Below are 23,235 nucleotides of genomic sequence, written 5' to 3'. Positions count from 1 at the left end.
AAACGGGTCACGATGAACAGCACATTACAATCTTAGTAGGATATGGATTACAATGCCAGAACCCTGGGGAGCAAGGAGAAAGCTTTGCTGGCGTTGGTGGCGGGGTAGCTGGGGACCCGGCCGTCTACTTGACAGGGGCGTCGGCGTGCGGCCGTGTCGACTGGGGTTGTGCTTGTCCCCGCTCGACGGCCGTCAAGTGCGTGCTTCATGTGCACGACACAGTGACATTATTATAATTGATTGCGACAGCGGCACGCAGGGCTGCTGGCATGCTGGCTCCAATCCTGGGCAGCTTCCGCGCCGAGGCAAGTTCGCGCCTGCAACGCCGCAGGACTTCGCCAAACACGAAACAATTTTCCTTACTTATAGTTAGTTACCAAAACGTATTATTGCCGAATTGCAAGCGTGGGCCTTGCACCCGTCGGGGGGCCCACCACGGTTTGTGCTGCTATGTGTGCTTGTCGACCTGCCAGTTGGTCGCGAGACTGTCAATGGCGGTAGTTTGACTAGCCGTGTGCTATGACACGGCACCCGAAGCTTGCAAACGTCGCCGATAGCATCCTGAGCATCGTTCTCTGCGGGAGAGGTCGCCGCTCGAATAGAGATACCGGAGGAACATCAACCAGGGGCGACGACTGGACGTTCAGGCGCCCCCTGGGTCCCATTACGGAGGGCGCAGGCGCTCAGAGAGTTCAGATGAACTATCAGCAGGGTCCCCAAAGTTACCCGCAGCAGTATGCTCCACCGCAGCCTACATCGGAGGAGCAGGCCATCAGCATTGCCTTGGCTCAAAGCGTTGTAGACCACGAGGCCTGGCGACACCGGGAGCGCGAGCTGCAGGCTGCACAGGCGCACCGAGTTGTCAAGTCAAGCGCCGCAGAGGCGGCCTCGCAAAAGTTCTGGCGAGAAGGAAGGTGAGTGAGGGAGGATGACGAGGAAAGAGACTGCCGCAGGACAACAGCTCTCTTGTAACACGCTGTCTCGGTCCTGCCTTGCAGCCTTGGCTACGGTGAGGTCGTTGCGGATGGCTTCTACGACATATATGGGGATTTCCCGGAGGTTTGCGAGGGCCCCAACCAGTTCCCTGCGCTGGCGGACCTGCGAAAAGTTCGGACGGGGTCCGGCGATGTGCGCGAGGTAAGCCACCTTTTGAGCCGCCGACTCGCGACATTAGTGGAGGGTGTCACAGGGTTGGCAAAGGCAATGCCGCGGGCGAGGCAAGCGGGTCGCTGTGGAAGTGGGGAAGCCGGAAAAGTGGTCTGGTGTGTGGGGCATCGTGCCACGCACACTCCTTTCAGGTTGCTGACTGTCCCAGCGCTCCCGGTGCTGTGGAAACGACCCCCAGACCGTGCCACGGACCCAGCCACCCAACATGCATGCACGCGGCCCTTCGCCGCCTCTCCCGCCCTCCTCCCGCTCATCCCAACGGCCCGTTTCCTGGCCCTGGCCGCACGAGGTTTCCGAGCCCTTCGTCTCCGCGCCCTCCCTCGCCCCTTCCCTCCCTCCAGGTTGTGCTGATCGACCACGAGGAGGACCAGGGGCTACTGGCGGTGGAGGAGCAGCTGAGCGAGGCCATGGAGGAGGCCAAGCCCGCGGACGTGGCCGCCAGGATACAGGTGGGGAGACGGCGGAGGGCGTGGGAGGCGGGGACGGGGGCTGTGGGGGTGGAGGCGTGTCGTGCACTTGGCAAGGGGTCATGCCATGTTCTCAAGGAGTGTGGGAGGCAAACAGGTGAAGTAGTGGCCGCAGGCGGGTGATGGAGGATGGTGCGTGCCGCCCGTTGTATACGTTAGGTGCGCGACGCAACAGTTGAGGGACAGCTATGTCAGCACTCAGTCAGCCGACGCGCTTCGCTGCTGTTGGTGCTGGGCAAGCACCGGACGCTCTTGTGCATCCGGGGCTGGCGCACATCCCCATTCTTTCCAGCGTCTCACCCTGCTGCTGCGCCGGCTGCCATCTTCGCTGCTCCTGCCTCAGGTGGTCGCCCGTGTTGTGTGTGAGCGGTTCGGCGGCGCCTACGACACCGAGGCGGCACTGGACCACTTCTGGCACGCCTCCAGCGCGGCGGAGAAGCGGCGTACACGGTGAGGGAATCGCCGCGGGAGCAGAGGGAGACCGGGAGGGCTGCATGGGGGGCAGGCAGGGGCAGTAGTGGCGGCGGATGAAGCAGCTGTAGGACAGGTGCGGCGCCGCCGGCTCTAGACCTACGAGCTGCCGTTGCTGCCGCACGCTTCTGTGCGCCAACCAACCATCGTATCCTGCCTACCTGCCTGCCTGTCGCGCTCAACCTCTCAATCTTTACCTCCCATCCACCGTCCTTGCCACAGCTCGGCGGTGGTCCCGCTGTGCCGGCTGGATGTGGGCTCCGCCCGCCACCGCGCGCTGCTGTTCAAGGTGCTGGCGGACGCCGCCAAGCTGCCGTGTCGCCTGGTGCGCGGCGCCGCGCTGTGCGGCAGCGAGGCCGGCGTGGTGGTGCTGGTGGCGGTGCCGGCGGCCACTGGGGCCGGCGGGGGCAGTCGCAGCGGTGGGGAGTGGGTGGTGGACCTGGTGTACGAGCCGGGGCGGCTGTACGGGCCGCAGGAGTACTGCGCGCTGGTCAAATCCAAGCGGACACGTGAGTTGGGCCCGTGGTATGGAGGAGATCAAGGGGTTTCGGAGAGGGACGGCGGGCTTGGGATGCCGGCGCACGTCGCCCCGGCATAGTTAACCCCATGGCCTGAAACTAGTAGCTAAGGCAGGCTCTCCTTCTCTCTGTCTTCTGGTTACGCAGGCTCGGACAGCTGGCACCGCAACGGCTCCGCCTCCACGCTTGCGGCGGCCGTGGAGACGTCGGCGGTCAGCAGCAGCAGCGCCAGCAGCGTGGCCACCGTGAGCACACCCGCTGCGGTGACGGGCGCGGCCGGGTCGGGCGAGGCTTTGGGGCCCGCCTCCGGCAACCTGCTGACCGCGCCGCCCCACTCCGTCTCCACTGCCTCTCTTCAGTCAGCAGCCGCCGCGGCAGCAGGGTCCACGGGCTCGCAGTCCACGCCGGCGCTGAGCAGCCCGCGCACGGCGCTGCCGCGGCCGTTGGTGGCGGTGCCGCCGGTGCCGGGCCCGGGCGCCTTTAGCTCCTCCCTGCCCAACTCGGGCGGCGGCAGCAGCATGCACGGGCACGGACAGCACGGCGGCGGCGTGTGGGGCTCAGGCCTGAGCGTGCACCCGCAGGGGCAGCACGGCGGTGGCAGCGGCAGCGGCGGCGCCGGCACCGGCGCTGGTGCCGGCGGCGCTGGGCCGGCCATTGCCGGTAGCCGCGTGCGCTTCACCATCACCGACCTTCCCAAGTCGGGCAGCGGCACGCCGCACGTGTCCACCTCCATCACGACCGCGTCCTCCTCTTCGCCGCACGGGCACCTGAGCACATTGGGCGCGGGCGGGCACGCGGCACCGGGGGCGTTGCACTCGAGCGGGGGCTCGGCGGGCGCGACGGTGGGCTCAGCGCCGCATGCGTCCTCGCATGTGCCGCACGTGCGAATAGGGCCAGTGGCGGCGGGGCCGACCGGCGGCGCGGGCGCGTTGCAGCACTGCACCGCCATCGCGCCGCCGCCAGGCACTGCTGCCGGCCCGGGGCCAGGGTCAGCGGCGGCCGCTGGGAGTTCTGGCGTTGGCGGCCCCGCGTCCCGGCATGCGAACCTACCGCACAGTAAAGCGCGGTCCATGTTGGACCTGCACGGCAACAGCGTTGGCGGCGACCTCATCCGCCTCGACTCGGAGCCGCTGCCGCCGCCGGAGGTTTGTCCCACGCCCACCGGCGCGGGGCACCACCACCCGCCGCACGTCACGGCGGCGCAGGTGCCGCACAAGCAGCAGGCGTCGCTGGACGCAAACGGCTGGGTGAAGTTCAGCGGCAGCTTCGGCCGTGCGCCCACGCCGCACAAGGATGAGGCGACGGGGCACACCCCGTCGCGGCTGGGCCAGCAGGGCGCGCCTCCGCCGTCGGTGGCGCCAGGCCAGCTGGGCGCGTCCCTCCTGGCAGCAGCCGGCGCCAACGGTATGCCCACACACCCGCACCCACAGCAGCAGCCGCGCCAGCCGCACCAGCCCCAGCTGCCCACGCACATGGAGTCCTCCGGCAGCCTGACCGGCATGGGCAACCCGCCTTCGCCAGCAGACAGTGCCGGCAACGGCAACGGCAACGGCGGCTCCGGCTCCGGGTCGGGCGCCCACTGCAACGGCATCTCCTCAGCCTCGTCGGGCCTCGCGGCGCAGCCGACGCTGTCGGCGATGCCGCCGACGGGGCTGCCTGTGGTCACGACCGGTGCGACGGGGCTGTCTTCGGCTTCGCCGTTCGCGCACTTCATGCTGCCGGGGGGCATGTCGCTGTCGCTGCCTGGCGCCGCCGTGGCGGCCGGTGTGGGCGCGGCTGCGGGCCAGCAGGGCGGCGGCGGGGGCGGCATCAGCACAGAGGCCACCGTCAGCAGCGCAGGCTCCACGCAGGGCGGCGCCGCTGCCACTGCTGCTGCTGCTGCGCCAGCGCAGGGACCAGCGTCCGGCAAGCCACCGACCGGGGCACCAGGCGCAGGTGCCGGGGGGCTGCCGCACGCCACAGTGAGCGCCGCGTCGCCGTTCCAGGCGGCGCAGCTGGGACTGGGCACGGGCCCGCAGCAGCGCAGCTCGCTGCCGCAGCACCTCGCATCCTCCTTCCCCACCCTGCACCCGCAGCACCAGCCCCTGCCGCAGCTGACCTCGCAGCAGCAGCAGCAGCAGCCGAACTTGGCCTCGCCGCCGCTGGCTCCCGGGCAACGGCAGCAGGCGACGCCCACCGGCCTTCCCGCCGGCTTCATGCCCCACGCCGCCACCACCATCACCACCGGCGCGGGCGGCAACGCGCTCTACACGCCGCCGCCTAAGGACGCGGGCACCAGCAGCAAGGCCCCGTCGCCGGCGCTGTCCACGCCGCTGGCGCTCACCGCCTCGTCGGCGCAGTCCACACCGGGCAATGCGGCGCCGGTCGAGAGCATACCCTTCGCCGACCTGTCGCCCTGGTACAATGGCACCAACGCCAACCCAGCCGCGGCCGGCGCCACCGGCGGGGGTGCGGCGGGCGGCAGGGCGGGCGCGGGTGTCGGTGCAGGCCGCCCAGGCCAGGGAGGGTTGCTGCCGCCGGCACAGGCGTCCACCGCTGACCCTGCGGAGGACAGGGCGAGCAAGGCGCGCAGTGCGACCTTCTTCGCCGACCTCTCGCCCTTCAACAACGGAGTCGGCGGCCCTGGCGGCGGCGCCGGTGGGCGCGACAACACGCCGCCGGGCGGCCACGCCCGCGGCGCCGGCCGCCAGTCGCCCATTGTGGAGATGCCCAGCAGCGACAACAGCCGCGACACCACGCCGCGTATGTCCTTCACCAACGTCCCGGACAACGGCCACATGCTGCTGCCTGGTGGCGGCGCCGGCGGGCCGTCGTCATGGAGCGAGAGCACCGTTGACATGATGGGACGGCTGCGGATAGGCACGGCCTCGGGCACGGGCATGGGCAGCCGCGCTGATGCGTCGGTGGGCCGGCTGGGCTCGCACGGGCACCACGCGTCGGCCGGCAGTGGCGGCGGCCAGCTGGTGCTGCACGGGCAGTCGATGCAGCAGATGCATTTGGCCACCACCACGGGGCAGGGGCAGACGTTTGCGCCCATGGGCCAGGCGATGGGCGCGGGAACGGGGCTGGGGCAGGCGGCGGCGGCGGCGGCGGTGGCGGAGCAGCAGCGGCAGCGCGAGATGGCCATCACGCTGTACCAGCAGGGCATGCAGGGCGGCCCCAACAGCCTGCAGCTCATTAGCCAGGCCATGGCGCTGGCACAGGCGGCGGGCATGATCAACCTCAACCCCACCCCCGGCGCGGGCGCGATGACCAACCTGGCCCACATGCAGCAGATGCACGTGATGCAGTCGCCGTTTGGCGCACCCGCCGGCTGGCCGCATGGGCTCGGGCACGGGCACGGGCCGCAGCAGGGCCAGGGCTTTGGCGGTGCGCAGCAGCCGCTGCTGCTCGCCCCGCAGCAGATGGGGCTGTTGGGCATGGGGCCGGGCGCCATGGGCGGAGGAGCAGGGGCGGTGCAGGGCCCCGGCACCGCGCTGCACCCCTGGGCGGCGCAGGCGTGGGTTGCCGCGAACCAGCACCAGCAACACCAGCAGCAGCAGCTGCAGCAGCAGGTCCCGACCTTCCAGCCCCATTTCCCGCCGCCGCAGCCCGGCGGCGGCGCGCAGAGCTTGTCGCAGCAGCAGCATCAGCAACAGCAGCAGCGGCAGCAGTCCGCCTTTATGATGCACTCGGCGTTCATGCAGCAGCAACAGGGCATGGCGCAGCAACAGCAGCTTCATCAACATCAACAGCAGCAGCAACAGGCGCACATGGAACGCAACTCCAGCTTCGCTACCACTACGACCACCACGACCACCGTCGTCCGCCAGACGACGCAAGTGGTGGAGACATCCGCAGCCGCCGTGTCCTCGGCGCAGCAGCAGGGTGGCGTGGCGTCAGCAGCTGCCGGCGCCATCGGCCTCGCGCACGAGATGACAATACCGTCGGCGTCGCGGCTAGCGGCGCTGCAGGCCGCCGGCGCGGCGGCGGCGGCGGGCGGTGTCTCGGCTGTGAGCGACGGCGGCGCTGCAGGCGTGAGCTCTCCTCTGGGCCTGCAGCCGACGCTGTCTGTGACGTCCACCATGCCTCTGCCGCCGCACTACAAAGACCTGGAGATCGACCCCAAGGAGCTCACGCTGGGGCAGCGCATCGGCATTGGCAGGTGTGTGAGAAAGCATGTGCCGTGGGTTTGTCACGGGAGCGTGTGCGGCTACTCGTTACCGTATGAATTGCGGCATGAGGAGACGGGGAGCCCAAGGGACGAGTGAAAGGGCTTTCGTGGCGACGTTTTCATTGCGTCTTGCGCTGTTGCACGGTACGCTGCGCACAGCACGACCGCACGTGAACATGCTAACAAGCCACCACCTGAGCCCGCTGCACCCCGCACACGAGTGCCCGCATGCTTTCCTAACCCGCGCCCTTCCCGCCGCCGCCGCCCGACAGCTACGGCGAGGTGTACAAGGGCAGCTGGCGCGGCACGGAGGTTGCAGTGAAGCGCTTCCTGGAGCAAAACCTGTCGCCGCCCACCATCCGCGACTTCCGTGACGAGGTGCTCATCATGAGCAAGCTGCGCCACCCCAACATCGTGCTGTTCATGGGCGCCGTCACGCAGAGCAACCAGCTGGCCATCGTGACGCAGTTTGTGGCGCGCGGCAGTCTGTTCCGGCTGCTGCACCGCACCAAGGAGGTGCTGGACCCGCGCCGCCGCCTCAACATGTCGCTGGACATTGCCAAGGGTGGGTCGGTGGGGGCGCGCGGTTGCCGAATGCATGGCTGACGTGAAACGGCACGGCAGGGGGTGGGTACGAGAGAGAACGAGCGAGAGCCGCTTCCATTGTGCGTGTTTTGTGTGCGAAGTGTCGACATTTCGGCATTCCGGATGACACGCCGCTTCACACCTGGCCGCCCCCATCCTGCGCACACAGGCATGGAGTACCTGCACAACTGCAAGCCGGTGCTGGTGCACCGCGACCTGAAGAGCCCCAACCTACTGGTGGACCGCGACTGGACCGTCAAGGTGTGCGACTTCGGGCTGAGCAAGGTCAAGATGGACACCTTCCTCACAGCCAAGACGCAGGGCGGGTGAGTCCCTGGCGCGGAAAGAGCATTGCTTGTTGAGCTCATACCAATGACACCCATTGCAAGCGTAGCTGAAAGATCGGCAAATTGGTCTAAAGTGTGGTCCGGAAAGGGATGCCAGTTCACCGAGCAACGGCGCGGTCACCCCGGCCCCGCCTCCTCCGTCCTGTTCCTGTGCCAATCACCACCACCCAATCGTCAAACTCCTCCCCGCTGCAAACCACATCTTCAGGTCTCCCGCCTGGATGGCCCCCGAGATTTTGCGCTCCGAGCGCTGCGACGAAAAGTCCGACGTGTTCAGCTTCGGCGTCATCCTGTACGAGCTGGTCACGGGCCGGGAGCCCTGGGAGGAGCTCAACCCCATGCAGGTGGTGGGCGTGGTTGGATTCAACGGCCAGCGCATGGACCTGCCGCCGGATCTGGATCCGGGCGTGACCGCCCTGATCACGGCATGCTGGGCGGACAAGCCCGCGGACCGGCCCTCGTTCAGTCAGATCCTGGCGACCTTGACCACGTGGAGCGAGCTGCGGCCCACGGCCGAGGTAATGGAGCGACAGGCGGCGGCGGCGCGCGCGCGGCAGGCGCGGCAGCAAGGTGGCGGCGGTGGTGGTGGCGGCGGCGGCGGCGCGTGAGCCGTGAGCCCGTGGCCGTGATGCGGGAGCTCTGGGGGGGAGGAGCAGGAGCGTTGAGCGGGCGGCGGGCGGCAGGCATGAGGTTGACGTCCGTTCTGGTACCTTGGAAGAAGAGGAGCACGAATCTTTGGGGGCTTGCTGGGCTCGAGTTTAGGCAGGTTGTTGGAAGCAAAGCAGGTGTCCGAGAGAGGGGGCGGAGCATGCCATAGAAATAGACAGGGTGTTGTTTGCGAATTGCAATCTGTGGGTGCGAAGCGTCCGCTTGACTGCAGGAGGATAGGGGCGGCTGGGATTTCAGCCGAGGCACAGGATGCGAAACCGGAAGCGTGGCACAAGGAAGGCAAGTAGGCAACGGCTCAGCGCTGTGTTATGCGCTCACATCTCCAAGCACGGCCACTCGGTACACAGGTGTTTGCTGTTGTGAGGTACGGCCGCATGTCCATTTTCCGTTCCTCCCCCACGATTGCGTGTGCCAGCAATGATTTTCCAGCGGACTGATTGATGCGTGTGCGCCTGTGTGTGTGCCATTGTTGGCGTATGTGGTGCCAAGGTACTGTGGGTTAGAAACTTTGTTGCTGGTGCCGCCGGTGCGGACACTGCCGCGATCGAGTGCATGGCATGTCGAAGTAGAGGTGCGTGGATTGACTGCTGCGGAGTCCCGGCAACGTCAGGCCCGCACTGGAGGAGTGCGTGGGGGAAATGCCTGCGGCCGTGTCGACTTCGATAGTGTGTGGTAGTCTAGAAGCCATGGAAACCAAAAGAGCAAGCTGGCTGTGTTTGAGACTCTTGGGTAGATGGGCGCATCCATGCGACCGGTTTGCAGATCGCCGAGTTCGGGCAGCCCGGCTGAGTTTTGCAGTTTGCGAGCTGGGCCATGGCCAGCTGTCCCGCAACTCCAATCACTGCGGTAGATGTTTAGGTTATAAGACCCAGCCAGTGTTGATTGTACTGTTTGGGATGCGTGGGTGACGCGGCCAGGCAAGCCAGGGTGGGCGTAGGTCACCCGCTCCCGTGACGTGCACAAGCTACAAGCGCCCAACCACCTAACATCCCCTATATGTGGGGCTCGCGGCGCATTGAAATCGTGACCTTGATGATTCTGTCCCGTTGGTCGTCTGTATATATTCCTGTTTCCACCGCTGCATCCATGTTTGAATGGACGTTGGTCCTAGTGCATGCTGTATGGGCTTCATAGCGGATGTACGCTGTGGCACTATCTAATACTTCAGGAGATCCAGAGCTACGTGGCGTGGACAACCGCCAGCGCACGGAGTTGAGGCGCATGAGAGTCAATGACGCTCAGTGTAACGCGGCGCTCGCACGTATTCCTTGGGGTTAGGCCCAGGCAGCAGCCGCTGGTGGGCCAGTGCCGCGGCAGCCACAACACACCAGCTCTGCATGTTCTGGCCAGACCTTTCTGACTGGCGGCGCTGCGCCATGCGTGCTGCCGGAGTAGAAGCAGAGGCTGCAAGCAGAAGCTGCGAGTCGTATCGACGTATCATTGGCCATGCAGAAACCAGCCCAAGCTGAACTGTGGCCCGTGGCTATTGCCGGAACCCACGGGACGGTAGCAAAGTAAACACATCAGCTTACAGTCACGTTAAAATTGCATCGCAGTGAACCTGCGAATGCCAAGCAACTAATGAGCAGATTGCGATCCGTACGACACCACAGTGCGAATGTCTGATGAGTACCTGTGCACATCCTTGCGCATCTCTCAAGATGGACGATTGCAACACACAGCTGGCAGCAGTTCAAGGTGAGGATGTGGGTACGGCATTTTGTTCCACAGAGGCACTACTTCCAGTTCCTTCAAGCAGCGCGGTCGCAGCGCACAGCGTAGGTCTGCGACCGCTCATGCCTTGCCGTGCACTCCACAACCGCATTCACTCCGTCGTAGTCACACTAATGCAAACAAGGGGTCTCACTGCGTTTCCAAGATACGCCTCCATTCCGTTGGCCTCATGATTGGCCACACCAGCACACCACTATAGGGCAGTGCCGGCAGTCCCCTCAACAGGCGCGCAACAGCTGGGCCTCAACCCAGTGGGGGCTGTCCGTCTCCACTGCGGGATCTGCGGAATAAAATACAACGAGGGAGCGGTCACACGCAAAGGTAATACGGCCATTTCAGTAGATATGCTCAAGTTACGCTGGTTGATGTTGGTGCACGTAATGGGAAATGACCGCTGCTGTGTGGCTGCCAGTATGCACGCACCTGGCACCTACAGCACTCGCAACGCCGCACCCCAGGGCCGCCGCACCCCCCGCAGCTGACGCACCTAGTCCAAGTCCGCCGCGCGCGCCGGCCGCCAGGCGCTCATCCGCCCACGCCAGCGCATCATTGGAGCTCCCGCCGTCAGCCATGGCCACCCGGTCGACTGCGGTCCCGCGGCGCTCGTGCAGGCGCTGCAGCAGCGCCAGCGGGGCGCCGCGTTTTGCCAGGGCAAAGAACGCGACGTCCCAGTGCAGCTGCGGCTCGCCGTCAGGCAGCGTGTCCACCAGCCACGTGGCGACGTCCCACTGCCCCGCCGCCATGATCAGCAGACCCAGGTGCAGGTCCGCGCCGCGCCCGGCCAGCATCTGCAGGCAGGCAGGCAGGCGATCATGTATGGAGCGCAAGCGCATGGCGTGTCAGGACAGCGCGAATCGAGCAAGGCTGCGAAGCGCAGGGATGAAGGGACAGCAGGCCGGGGCTAGTCATGCCCACACGGTCCCATCTACCCAACGCACGCAAGCAACGCACGTACCCTGCCCTCACCTGCAGGACGTTGCTGCGCCCGCCCAGCACGGCCGCCCGCAGCACGGCCCTGTTGGTGATGCCCTTCCGCCCCACGCCCGCCTGCTGCTCCAGCCATGCCAGGGCGACCACGTGGCCGGCACGCGCGGCAGCGCAGGCCGCGGCGGGGCTCACGCAGCTGCGCCTCAGCCCCGCCTCAGCCAGGTCCTGCAGCAGCTGCAGGAAGCCGGGCTGGCGCGCCATCTCCTGCCAACCATCCCAGGCCTTGCCGACGTGCATGGGCTGCGGCTCGAAGGTGGGCATCAGCCGCTTGGCAGCTGCGCCCGGGGCCCGGAAGCGCGCCAGCACGAAGTGGGCCTTGTCACGCCGGCCGACGGTGGGGCTGGCGGCTGCGTGGCTGAGCAGCATGCCCAGGGCCCGGGGCGTCATCACCGGCAGCTGCGGCTGCAGCAAGTCGCACAGCCTGTCCAGCACCTCCAGGGTGCAGCCATACGCCGCCTTGGCTAGCAGCTCCAGGCCAATGCCCAGCGACCCCGCAGCCACAGCCGGCGGCGGCGCGGCGGCGGCGGCGGCAACAGGCTCCCGGGCCGCGTTCTGCAGGGCGGGCATCATCATCTCCAGCAGCTGCATGTGACCGCCCGCGGCCGCCAGCGCTGCCAGCTCCATGGTGGTGAAGCTGCTGTTGCGGCTGCCGTAGTTGCGGCGCTGCTGCGCGGGCGCCGCCGCCGCCGCAGCCGCCGCAGCAGCAGCAGCCTGCGGTGCCGGCGGCAGCACGTTGGGGAAGCCGCACTCGCCGTACAGCCACGCCACCACGTGCACGTGGCCGCCCTCAAACGCGCCATGTGCAATGGCGGACCAGACCGCGAACAGGTCCTGCGCGTCCTGCACCGGCAGGTGGGCATCGCCGGTCATCAGCTGCAGCACGGGCATGTGGCCCGCCGCCGCCGCCGCCTTGCACACCGCCGCCAGGACCGTCTCACTGCCGACCTCCCAGCCCGCCTGCAGCAGCCACTCGCACACATCCACGTGCCCGGCCGCTGCCGCCGCCACCAGCACTGCTGAGGGCTGCATGACGCTGCCGTCGACGCTGCGCCCGCAGTGCTGCACCGCCACCTCCAGGCAGGCAAGGTCGCCGGCGGCGGCGACCGTGCGCATAAAGCTCTGGCGCTCAACGTTTGTGAAGGCGGCCCAGAACTGGCCGTCGTTGCGGGAGGCCAGGATGGCGGCGCGGGGAAAGTCCGCGCCGGGCTGGGCGCAGGCCCTAACGAAGTCAAACAGCAGGGCAGCCATCTCCGCGTCGGCCAGCTGCAGTGGGCGGCGGGGCCAAGGCAAGGGGGAAGGGGTTGACGGGCACAAGCAAGGAAGGCGGGGAGTGGTTGATGCCTGAACCGGTCAGGTACGGGTTCAACAAGGTACGGTGTGGCGCTGTGCTAACAGCTGAAGCCTGAGAGGTAGTGGATGGCAGAGCTATAGGCGTATAACGGTATAGCGCGCAAGGGGCTAAACCGTTCTTAGATGGACGACGTGCCAACGATTGCAAGGAAGCGTGCCTACAACAGTTTCTGAATGCACGCACATACATACCCTGGTGCCGGCAGCCACATCGGTTGGGTTCATCATGCCCGCAATGGGCTGCTGCATCTCGGCCGGCAGGAGCTGCCGGTTGTCCACAAGGTCGGCAGGAAGGGCGGGCCGCTTGGCGGGCGGGGCCAGCTGCTCCGCATCAGGGGACCGCTCGCGCCTGGCGCCGTGCTGCTGCTCCATGGGGAATGCGTGTATGTGTCCAAAAGCACAAGTGTGTGTGGGCTGGGCTGGGAAAGACGGGGTGGGGTGGAGTGGGGTAGCTGGGGGGTTGGGTGGGTGAGTGGGTGGGTGGGTGGGTGAGGGGGGGGGCGCACCACAGTGTGGTCAGGGGGGCACCACAGTGTGGACAGGGGGCACCACAGTGCTTCAGTGTGGTCAAAGTGTGGTACAGCCCGAAACTGTAAGTCGCCGACTTGTTGCGAAGGGCCCCTATTCTCGCCCCTTCTCCTGATAATCTCAAGTACTGTGGTAATGCTATTATATAAAGGCTTTGTAGTGTAGCGAGCGAGCTTTCCACGAAACAGCTGTACGGCAAGGGCTGCATGGAGCCCCATCGCAGAAGGGTTCCGAGAGGAGCATCGAAGCATCTCGGAAGGCCCACGATGAAACTGTTATCAAGTAGTATTTTTAACTGAGGAAGGCAGGCAGGAAGCATCGGACACAAAAAAACCCGTCGCACGCAAATCGTGCTGCATTGTCTGCGCGGGCTCTATCGAGTTATTGGGTTGAAACTGTATGAACAAATTTAGCATCAGCGTTTCTACGCTTGGTGGCGGGCGGGCACCCGCGATGTAGCGGACATCGCGAGCCCCCTAGCTGACATGTGCTGGCCAGTTTAATTCACCCTTGATACCAATAGCTGCATGAAGTGTTCGTTGCACGTCACGTCGCGTAGCAAGCTACAAGAGCCGGCGGTTGCTGCCCGGTTGGTCCCGCACGATGCGGGCTCTGGAGCACATGGGCCTTTGGTGAGTTGGTCCTGTAAAACATGGCGTCTTAATCGCGCGCATGCCCGTGTCCATGTTTGGTCGGGCGGCCGCGGCGTCGGCTTATGCTTTGGGCAAGGTCCTGTATCATTTGGAATTTGCGGGTCTTCCCCAACTGTGCGTTGTGGACCGGCTGCTAGCCAGGGTGGCGGCGGTGGTGGATCGGCGACTGTCGCCGGCCCAGTTTGATGCCAGCCCACATGCACGCCCGGTTGGCCTCTCCATTGACCTTATGCAACTGCCTCCGGCGGTGGGGGGGCGGGCCTGTTGCCGCTGGTGCCGCATGTGAAAGCGCGGCAAGCCGGTCTCGCGGTCCGGTGTGTGTTGGGTGTGTGTGGTCTGCTGCCGTACGTGCCCCCGTGGACCCGGGTCGCGGCGGCGTGGCTGCGCCAGGTGCACCCGGCGGCAACGCCCCTGCGTTTCTTGGTGCGGGGGGCCGCGGACCGTGTGCTGAATAAGCCGCTCACCCCGTCGGGCAAGCCGTTTGCGCGCCTGCTGAAAGCCATGACTGCATTGCCCGCGGTGACTCTTGTGGCGCCGCCCGAGCCGGGCGCGTGGGTGAGTCATGTGCCGTTGTGGGCTAACCCGGCGCTGTGTGTGGACGGCCGCACGTGGGAATTGGCTTTCGCGGATTTGTTCGCTCTGCCGGGACTGGCGTGTGTGGGCCAGCTGGTTGCAGCGCATGACGGCCTGAACGAACTGCGGCAGGCATTGACAAGCCCTTGGGCGGAGGGCTCCCGGTCTGGTGAAGCGTGTGGGGATATGTATGTGACTGCTGTGTGGAGGCGGGTGCTGCACTGGAGCACGCGGGCACGCCTGCCGTCGCCCCTGCCGGGGCCGGCGTCGCCTCAAGAGGCGGCCGACCGGTTTGCGGCGGCGGTGGCCCTTCTTCCCGCTGGCTGGGCTGCCGCCGCGCGTGCGGCCCAGCTGGCTCGGGGGCCTGCCGCCGCGCTGCCGCTCCCGGTGGCCGACGTCGTGAGTGCTACGGCGGAGTCGGTGCAACGGGTGGTGCGGGGACTTGGATGGTTGCAGTGCGGGGGGCCGCCCATCCTGCTCACTGCCTACACGGTGAAGGCGGGGACCGTGCTACAAATGGCTCCACAGTTAGCCGCCCTGAAGGCTAAGCATTTGCAGTATGTGTGCGATGCGGGTGTGTCGGGGGTGGGGGCTGCCCTGGCGGCGGGGGCCTTCGTGTGCACCTTGGCCCGCTTGTGGTCGCTGAAATGGGAGAATCATCATAAGGAAGCACTGTGGCGTGTGGCCGCCAACGCTTGCTGGGCGTTTCCACGGCATGCTAGCGAGCGGGCGCGAGGCGTTACTGTTGACCCGTGTTGGGCGTGTGGGGTGGACATGCAGGATGGAGACCGGCGTCACTGGTTTTGGGACTGCACTGTTGCGCTGTCACTGCGGGAAAGTATGGGGATGGCTATGGGTTTCCTGCCGGAGGAGGCTCTAAGTGCCTTCTCTCGTGAGGAGTTGTGGTTAGTGCGCCCGCCTGCGGGGCTTGCGCCACCTGTGTGGGATGTGGTGTGTCTCGCTGCTATGTCTGCCCTGGACTTTGGTCGGCAGCGTGTGGTTATGGCCGGGTTGGCGGCGCGAGCGAAGCTGCCGTCGGCCCGGGTGCTGAGCATTGGACTTGCCGTCGTAGCTGACTTCTGGGGTCGTCTCCAGACGTTTGTGACTTTGGGTATCAGGCCAAAGGGTTGGGACGCTGTGCCGTTTGCGCATCCCTTCATATCTCGGGCTGTTGGTGACGGCATGGTTTTGCGCTTGCCGTATGACGCTGATTCCCCGCCCCCCTCGCCGTGAGAGGTTGTGCGTGGTTGGTGGCTCTGTGTGTGGGCAGGATGCACGTGTGGGCGACCGTTCTAGTACCTGGACGCTTGCGCCCTGGTTAGTGCGTGCGCTGTGCGTGTGTCCTGCGGCCTAGACGTTTCCCGGCACTCCTGTGCCTAGGCTTGTGGCGTTGAGGCACAGCGGTGGGGCTCTGGCGGGTTGAGGCTTGGCTAGGACTCACTGTGCGCGGAGTCACACGGACTTTGCCCGCGGGAGGGTTTGCAGCAAAGTCGGGGTTGGGCCCTGATAGCATGTGATGGCTCGGCGTCTTCGGGAGCTGGGACTGTCCCCTCTGTAACATCCGCATCCTTAAGCTCGAGTGGCTTCGGCCTGCTGTGTGGAAGTGTACCCGGTCACGCGGAGTTGCTGCCTTGCTTGGCTGGGCTAGGAGCAGAGATGACCTTGGATGGGTCACGATATGCGGGAGCACGGAGAGAAGGGGCTCCATGTCTGCTTGCTTGCACGCGCCTGCACGCTTGCATTGTCTCCTCTTGACTCCCACAAATGTATCAGAAATCAGAATTCATCAGGACACGCCTGGTGCATCCCTCACCGCCCTAACCACGGCTTCATACGTGCACATGCTATCTAGCCTCACGTCCCACCTAACCCGCCTGAACCCGCCTGAACATCGGGACTACGCTTTCCTGCCCCTTGCCATGTTCCATCATAACCCGCCTGAACCCGCCTTCTCCGGCCCTCGGGGCAGGCCGCAGTCGATTTCGACAAGGGCAGGAAAGCGCGTTGCGTGAATTACCTTGTAACCACGTACAACAACAACAGCAAGCGTGCAGGCCCAGAGCCCATCACACCCATGGCCCGTGCCTCCACCCAGTGCCAGCCCACGTCCCTCGAAGTCAGTCTGAGCCAGTCCACATACGTCACCACACAACACAGACATCCAGACATCCGACCTGCACAAAATTGAGTTCCTTATTGTTGTTGAGTTTGTGTGCGTGGGCGCACGCCAAAGCAGCATGGCCACGGTGTCAACCAACCGTGTCCAGTCCAAACACGCTAGTGCCTGCGTCGCCGCAGCCTGACTGCAACCATGTCGTCAGCTGTCAAGCCAGTCCCACCAAGCCCCCACCTCAAAAGACAGCCCAGCTTCATTTCAACCTCTTGCCAGGCACCTAATTTTAGTCGCTGTACTGTACAGGTTGTGGGCACACACCCTACCAGCGGAGTGACTGCCTGTAACCCGCCTCGCCACCGGTGCAATCTGTCCACCACACTACCGCCACCGCTTGCACAGCGCCCTACCCTACCCATACTTACCAGCACATGCCCCATGCCGCCCTCTCAAACTTGAGGTAAGAGCGTGCCCCATCCCGTCTGATCCCCATCCCGTCTGCATCAATCTAAATCAATCCAGTCCAGGCGGCCCTCGCAGCAGACCCCTACAAGAGGTCGTATCCGTCAGTGCCCGCGCCCTTTGCCACAGGGTCATCCCCGCGGCTCTTCTTGATGCGGTAGGCCTCCATCTCCTCCGGCGTCACGTGCTCGCCGCCCGCCCCCTCCAGGCTGTTGTACTTGCGCTTGGACTTGTCGCCCTCCATGGCGGCCTTCTCGCGCTCCTCCAGCTTCTTCATCGCCGCGTCCACCTATTAATGGCAATACGGAGCGCGGTGTTGCGGGGAGGCGTTGTGTTGTGAGTAGCGGGCTTCAACAGGCCAGGCCATGCCACGTCATCATACATGCAAACACGTGCTCGCCCACTACGCTGGACCACAGCCCGCCCCGCGCCAGCCAGCGCCGCCCACTGCTACCCTGCCTCCATTCCCCTCCCCAGGGCCCGCACCACCTCGTCATCCCGCGCAACGCCGTTTCGCCGCCCCGCCCCGCTGCTTAGCCTGGCCCGCCCCAATGCCCCGCCCGCCGCCCGGCCCGCCCCTCACCTTCTTGGGGTCCAGGTCCTTGTCCGGCCCCTCACTGCCCCACACGTCCGTGTTGTAGCCCTTGTAGTCGTTGAGCTTGGACTCCTGGCGCTTCTTGAGGTCCGCCGCCTCCTTCTCGCGCGCCGCCGCCTCCATGTTGGCAAGCATGGCCGCGTCCACCTGCGCCGCCGCGCTCTCACCCGCCTGCAAACACGGCAGGCAAAACCGGGTGGCGTGGCGTGCAATGTGTCAGTCGCGGTCAAAAAGAGAGGCGGCTCACGTGCTGGGACCTCTGGTGGCTGCGCACACACCCCTCGTATCCACTGGCGCACCCGCCCTCATGCCACACGCACACACCGAAACCACACCACCCTGCCCACGCCACCCAGCCCACGCCGCGCGGCGCACGCACCTTGCCCGTGCAGTAGCTGTTCTTGACCGTGGAGTGGCAGCAGGCGAAGCCCCACTGCCCGTCGCGCCACCAGGAGCCCCACACGCACGTGTGGTTGTTGATGAGCACGTCCTCCTCGTAGCGGCTCTTGGCCTTGACCTCCACGCCCTTGACCACCCGCCCCGTGCGGTCGTACTCGACGTAGCGCTCGCTGGCCGCCAGCGCCTTGACGTCCTCGGGCACGGGTGCGGCGGCGCTGCCGTACTTGGCCACAACGTCCTCCTTGTCCTTGCCCTGCGGATGGCGGGTGGGCGTGTAAAGGTCCGTGAAAGGGTGCGCAAGGGTGCGTGCAAGGAATGGGAGGGAGAAACGCGCAAGGCATCGTACGGACGGTGTTTAGTGGAAGTTTGGGTTTGGGAGTTGGATGATCCGGGGATTGTCGCAGCCACAGATGTCATGGCCTGGCCTGGCAGGACGAGCCCCTGCAGCGTCGCAAGCTGCACCATGAACCCTCCAGCTGTCGTATTCGAGCCCAGCAGCTGTGCGCGCTTCTCCCTCCTTCCCGCACCCCCGCCGCCGCACCCCTCCCCACCCACATCCAGTTGCTCCTTCTTCTCCTTGAACTGCTTGTACAGCATCTCGGCCAGCGAGGGGTTGGCCTGCAGGCAACATGCCACAGCACAACATAGGGTGTGAGTACCGTGAATGAACACCCTGTACTAACATCATACATATCAGCGCCACACGCCATGCACATGGAGCACCGCGTTCAGGCAGCGCAGGCATCCCTCCCTGCCCCTCCCACGAAACCCCCACCCGCCGCCCGCCCGCCCAGTCGCCCGCCCTGCAGCCCGCACCTGCATGTGCACGTCCAGGCCCTTCTCGTGCGCGTTGATGGAGTGCACGGTGAGGCTCTGCCACGCCGAGTACTCGCCGCCGCTGCGCACGAAGTTGTCTCCGTGGAACAGCTTCTCCGCGGCGGGCTTGTCGGGCTGCGGGTCCTCGCGCATGGAGCTGCAGGGGAGCAGGCAGCGGCGCGGGGCGGACAAGCACGGTGTAAGCATGATGACGAATGGTGATGGAGGGTCGGGAGGCATGGATGCCGCGTGGCGATACGGCGGAGGACACGCAACATGTGCAGGGACCAGGGGTGCGCTACACTGCAGATGGGCGGCTGCGACCAGGAATCCCCCAGGCGCCCAACCCCGGCAGCCGCCCGCGGTAGGGGCCAGCACAGCATCACCACCACCATCACAATCGCCGCCGCACACGCCCGAGGCCAGCTCTGCCCCTCCTTACGCCCGCGGCCCATCCCTTCTCCCCGCCACTCCCCAGCACGCACCGTGACTTGGGGTCGTAGTGTGCGGAGTTGACGTCCAGGTTGAGCAGGTACTTGGCGATGTCCTCACGAATGCGCAGGTTGCGCACCGAGCCAGTGCTGCCACCCGCGGTGGTGCGCACACGCTTCTTCACCTCACCGAAGCCTGCACGGTGCACACGCGTGTGTGCGGGCGCGGAACAGGAATTTTAGGCGCTTTGCGAGGGGGGCTATGGCTGCGGCCTGTGCGAGGCAAGCTGCACAGACAGGGCACACGCACGGCAGCGGGGCTGTGGGGGCACACGATAAATCCAGCCCCTACGTCAATGAGATGCGCACGTGCACGTACCGGCCTCCTCATCGTCCTTGATCTTGGTCTCGTCGTCCTCCTCCGCGGCGCCGCCCTCCTCTCCCGCCTCCGCCACCTCATCCTCCTTGGCGCCCTTCTCGCCCTTGTGGATTTTGTCCAGCTGCAGATGCAGTGTCGGGCGGGACACGGCACTCGATTCAGCACGTGCACTGGACCAAGCACAGCATGAACGACAGCTCCAACACAATGTAGCTCCCCTCTTGGGCTCGCCATACCAATCCTCCCGGCCGGCTCCGTACGGCTCCCCTCCGCACTTTGGGATTTCCTCTCGTGACCCCCTCCTCCGTGCCCCTCCCACTCCGCTCCTCCCCAGGCGATCACCCCTGGACACTTCGCATATATCCATCAGTCCCGGGCACCCGATTGCCCCCTCTCCCTCCCCCTCCCCGGCGCGGCCTCACCTCCTCCTTCTTGCGGATCTCCTTGCGCATCTCCTCCAGCTGCTCGAAGCGGTCCATGATGCGCGAATAGTCCTGCGCGTCGTAGCCATTCCAGCGGTCGCGCTTGGACTCGAAGCCCACCAGCTTGATGTCCTCCACCTTCTCGTCCGCCGCAATATTCTTGTTGGTGTACTTGGCGCCCTTGCCGCGCGGCCGCTCCAGGCAGTCCTTGGTCTTGTGCGACATGGCGCCGCAGCTGCAGGGCGGGGCGGGAGGGTCCAGGGGCGCCGGGGAGGGGCGGAACAGAGGGTTAAAGGCGCGAGGAAGGGAGAGGCAGAGGTTCCAGAGGAGGGAGGGAAGCGCAGTGAAGGCACGGCAGGTGTGGAAGCGCATGCAGGCTAGGCGGCACGGGCTAAGACCTGGCGGTGATGGAGGCGGTGGTGCGGCCTGAGCTTGTTGGCCACCCCCTCCATGAATTGCGGCTTGGAAGCCCTGTGCTGATTTACAGCTAAGCAACTGCCTGGTGCGTGCTGCCGCCAACGTAGCGACACCCACCCGTACAGCCCCCCCTCCTTGCCAGCCGCCGCTCACGCCCGATTGCTCACTTTTCGCAGGCGCCCTTGCGCCACTTTGTCGCCTGGTAGACCTTAGCGCCGCGGTCGTACCACTTGTCTGAGTCCCCACCCTTATCGTTCCAGTTACGCTGATGCTTCAGCGTCGGCTTGTCGGAGTTCAGGTACCAGGGCGCCGTGGCCATATACTGGGGAATATGAGGGTTAATCTCCTTGCCGTTCTCATCCACTTCCGCTGGAGCCAGACCGGCCTTTCGGGCCTCCTCCAGCTCCTTCTGGCGACGCCATCTGCGAAAGGGGGGACGGCGATGTCAGCACGGGCCAGAGCGGGTACAACCCACGTTGCGGAGGACAGGGCCTGACCGTTGCACCCCTCAGGCAATTCACGACCGACTCACTCATCACCCGTCTTGAACATCCTCGCCGGCCGCTAGCTAGCTGCAGAAAAACGATTTGGCCCGGCTACACTCCGCGCAAGCCGCTGCAGCTCAGCTCCTTCTAGTGGCTACGTGAGCTTCGCTTGAATTTAGTATTAAGGTTGTAAAGAGGCTCTGCCACGCCGAGGCCGGGTTGGCCCAAGATGTAAGTGCTCGCTCAGCCCTCTCGTGGCGTTTGCACTTTGTCCACAAACCAACACTAACTTGTTATGTGAAAAGTAATGGAGTCGGGAAGATATGGTTCCCCAAGTGGTTCGATACCGACACGGCGCCGGACTTCCCCATCGCCCCATCGTCCCCACCATCAGGCTCCCGGCGCAGCACCCAATTCCTCCACCTACAAACTTGTATAACCACGTCAGCGCTCTCCTCCATATCACGGTCGCGCCCAGAGGAGCTCACCTTGCCACGCCTCGAAAAACGACGGGGTGACCCCGCCCCCCCGATTAGCACGTAGGAAATTGCAGCAGGTTAACTGAGCTCCGCGTGCACTACATAATAGAGTTTGGAGTCCGGAGGCCACAAGTTCCGTTTTGCGGCACGCCACTGGGTGCACGACTGGGTGCACACGCACACGCTCTCAAGGGGGCCCCGGACGCCTGCCCCGTCCCTTGACACGTGCCTTGACACCCCACAACACCCTTGCAATCTAGTGTCTCACCGCGACAGGCATAAGTAGACACACTAGAACACCGTGGTGCACCCGGATGGTTGCGAGTCGGGATGGCACGCCAGCTCATCCGATCGGCTTCGCACAAGAAAACTGCGAGCAAACCTGCATCGTGTTAAACTCAGTGAATTTGCGAGACCTAAAGTTCTTATTCTATCAGCATAGCAATGGCCCTGCGCGCTGCTTCCTCTGTCCGCGCGACTGCTTCCAGCGGTCGCGCCTCGCGCCGCTGCGCTGTCGTCGTTCGCGCTACCGCTGGTGAGTGCGTAAATAACATTCTCATTTAGCGCTCGGAGACTGCGACGGCGTCCGCAAGTCACTGACGAAAGTTGTTGGCGTGCCGGTGTTTCAGAGCCCATCACTGAGAGCAAGAACCTGGAGATTATGCGCAAGTTCTCGGAGCAGTACGCCAAGCGGTGAGAGCTGTGGTCCGCGGGGAACGGTGTGCCAGGGTCGAGAAACGTGTGGGTGGGTCGCGAAATGTGCGCTGCAGCAAGGTCGCTGACATCGCGACGGCGTTCTCTTGTGCTCGCAGCTCCGGCACCTACTTCTGCGTGGACAAGTCGGTGACCGCTGTGGTCATTCAGGGGCTTGCTGAGCACAAAGACACGCTCGGCGCTGCGCTGTGCCCTTGCCGCCACTACGACGATAAGGAGGCTGAGGCTGCTCAGGGCTACTGGAACTGCCCCTGCGTGCCCATGCGCGAGCGCAAGGCAAGTGCATCGCTCATTCCGTTCACTGCTTTCCGTTCACACGCGCCCTGGACGCAGTGCATGTGCTATGAATGTGCAACAGCAATTGTCAAGGTGTATTTTGCGGCTGACAGTCCAGTCACTGCCTGCATTTCGCTGTCGCGACACAGGAGTGCCACTGCATGCTGTTCCTCACGGAGGACAACGACTTCGCTGGGCGGGAGCAGACGATCACCATGGACGAGCTGAAGTCTGGGATCACCGGCATGCAATAATAGCTGGGCGCGGACGCAGGAGGCTGGGGCGGGCACAGGCGTTTACAGTAGTGCTGTGGCCGTGCCCCGTCTAACGGGTGGTGCCGCGCTCGCCCGGGAGCGCTTTGGCGAGTCGCTCGCACAGAGACCGCAGTTGCTTGACGTCGGCTGCTAGGATGGAAGTGCGGTGCTGGCGCTCCACCAGGGAGCGCCCGGCATCGACCAGCTTGGCAGCGGCGGCTTCAAGTGGTGCCACGGAGGCCTGTGGATGTTTGGGGCACGGTGGTGCACAGAGCAACGGGCGGTCGGTGCAAGGGCCAATTTTGGTAGCTAGCGCAACCATGTACTACTTAGGCACACGTGTGACTGTGCGAGTTGTTGAGGAGTCTACCTCGAGTGCGGACGCGGTGGAGTTCAGGGCGCTAGCGTGTTGGTTGGTTAATAGCGTCGTCTGTTTGAGGTCGGCCATCAATCCATCATGCGAGCTGCATATATTCTTGTTTAACTGTTTGGGAGTGTGTGAGTGAGTGAGTGATGTTTAGGATGCATGGCACGGGCGATTGTCGTACATGTGCCATGAAGTAATAATGGCCGATGCTGGGCCTGATGACAACTGATGCTTCAAGTCGCAGCCAATGAAGAATGCAACACGCCCACCATATTCGAATACTACAGTTGTAAGTTCTTCGTTGGGTCGTTGAGTCCTGCGTGTTGCTGGGTAACATGGCCAGCCAAGGATGCAGTGTCTTGCATCCCTCATTCCCTCCGAGGCCGAGGAAGGAGCCAGGGGGGGGGGGCTGGGGGAAGCCATG

General features: G+C 65.0%; 4 protein-coding genes across 4 annotated transcripts; 2 read left to right on the top strand and 2 right to left on the bottom strand.

Moving 5' to 3' along the window:
• Positions 1 to 361: 361 nt before the first annotated feature.
• On the top strand, positions 362 to 9,636 carry CHLRE_03g194100v5 (uncharacterized protein). Its single transcript, XM_001693211.2, has 9 exons — positions 362 to 914; positions 999 to 1,137; positions 1,509 to 1,616; positions 1,978 to 2,084; positions 2,328 to 2,614; positions 2,771 to 6,767; positions 7,049 to 7,341; positions 7,531 to 7,687; positions 7,917 to 9,636. The coding sequence occupies exons 1-9, from the start codon at positions 697 to 699 to the stop codon at positions 8,314 to 8,316; spliced, it is 5,706 nt and encodes a 1,901-aa protein (XP_001693263.2). The 5' UTR covers positions 362 to 696; the 3' UTR covers positions 8,317 to 9,636.
• Positions 9,637 to 9,893: 257 nt separating this feature from the next.
• CHLRE_03g194050v5 (uncharacterized protein) lies at positions 9,894 to 12,881 on the bottom strand. Its single transcript, XM_001693060.2, has 4 exons — positions 12,641 to 12,881; positions 11,078 to 12,361; positions 10,599 to 10,899; positions 9,894 to 10,391 (listed from the first exon to the last, which is right to left on the bottom strand). The coding sequence occupies exons 1-4, from the start codon at positions 12,818 to 12,820 to the stop codon at positions 10,330 to 10,332; spliced, it is 1,827 nt and encodes a 608-aa protein (XP_001693112.2). The 5' UTR covers positions 12,821 to 12,881; the 3' UTR covers positions 9,894 to 10,329.
• A 3,019-nt stretch (positions 12,882 to 15,900) lies between these two features.
• CHLRE_03g194000v5 (uncharacterized protein) lies at positions 15,901 to 21,031 on the bottom strand. Its single transcript, XM_043061220.1, has 10 exons — positions 20,769 to 21,031; positions 20,404 to 20,658; positions 19,820 to 20,054; positions 19,398 to 19,518; positions 19,073 to 19,214; positions 18,588 to 18,744; positions 18,327 to 18,389; positions 17,752 to 18,024; positions 17,361 to 17,543; positions 15,901 to 17,066 (listed from the first exon to the last, which is right to left on the bottom strand). Exons 1-10 carry the CDS (start codon positions 20,786 to 20,788, stop codon positions 16,863 to 16,865), a joined length of 1,653 nt encoding a protein of 550 aa, XP_042926349.1. The 5' UTR covers positions 20,789 to 21,031; the 3' UTR covers positions 15,901 to 16,862.
• A 570-nt stretch (positions 21,032 to 21,601) lies between these two features.
• On the top strand, positions 21,602 to 23,116 carry CHLRE_03g193950v5 (uncharacterized protein). Its single transcript, XM_001693210.2, has 4 exons — positions 21,602 to 21,735; positions 21,830 to 21,893; positions 22,013 to 22,190; positions 22,340 to 23,116. Exons 1-4 carry the CDS (start codon positions 21,645 to 21,647, stop codon positions 22,442 to 22,444), a joined length of 438 nt encoding a protein of 145 aa, XP_001693262.1. The 5' UTR covers positions 21,602 to 21,644; the 3' UTR covers positions 22,445 to 23,116.
• The last annotated feature ends 119 nt before the right edge of the window (positions 23,117 to 23,235 follow it).

The sequence above is a fragment of the Chlamydomonas reinhardtii genome, chromosome 3 (assembly GCF_000002595.2).
Source record: "Chlamydomonas reinhardtii strain CC-503 cw92 mt+ chromosome 3, whole genome shotgun sequence".
Classification (NCBI taxonomy): domain Eukaryota; kingdom Viridiplantae; phylum Chlorophyta; class Chlorophyceae; order Chlamydomonadales; family Chlamydomonadaceae; genus Chlamydomonas; species Chlamydomonas reinhardtii.
Note: the sequence above shows the minus strand (reverse complement) of the source record. Positions and strands in the feature narration are given on the sequence as shown.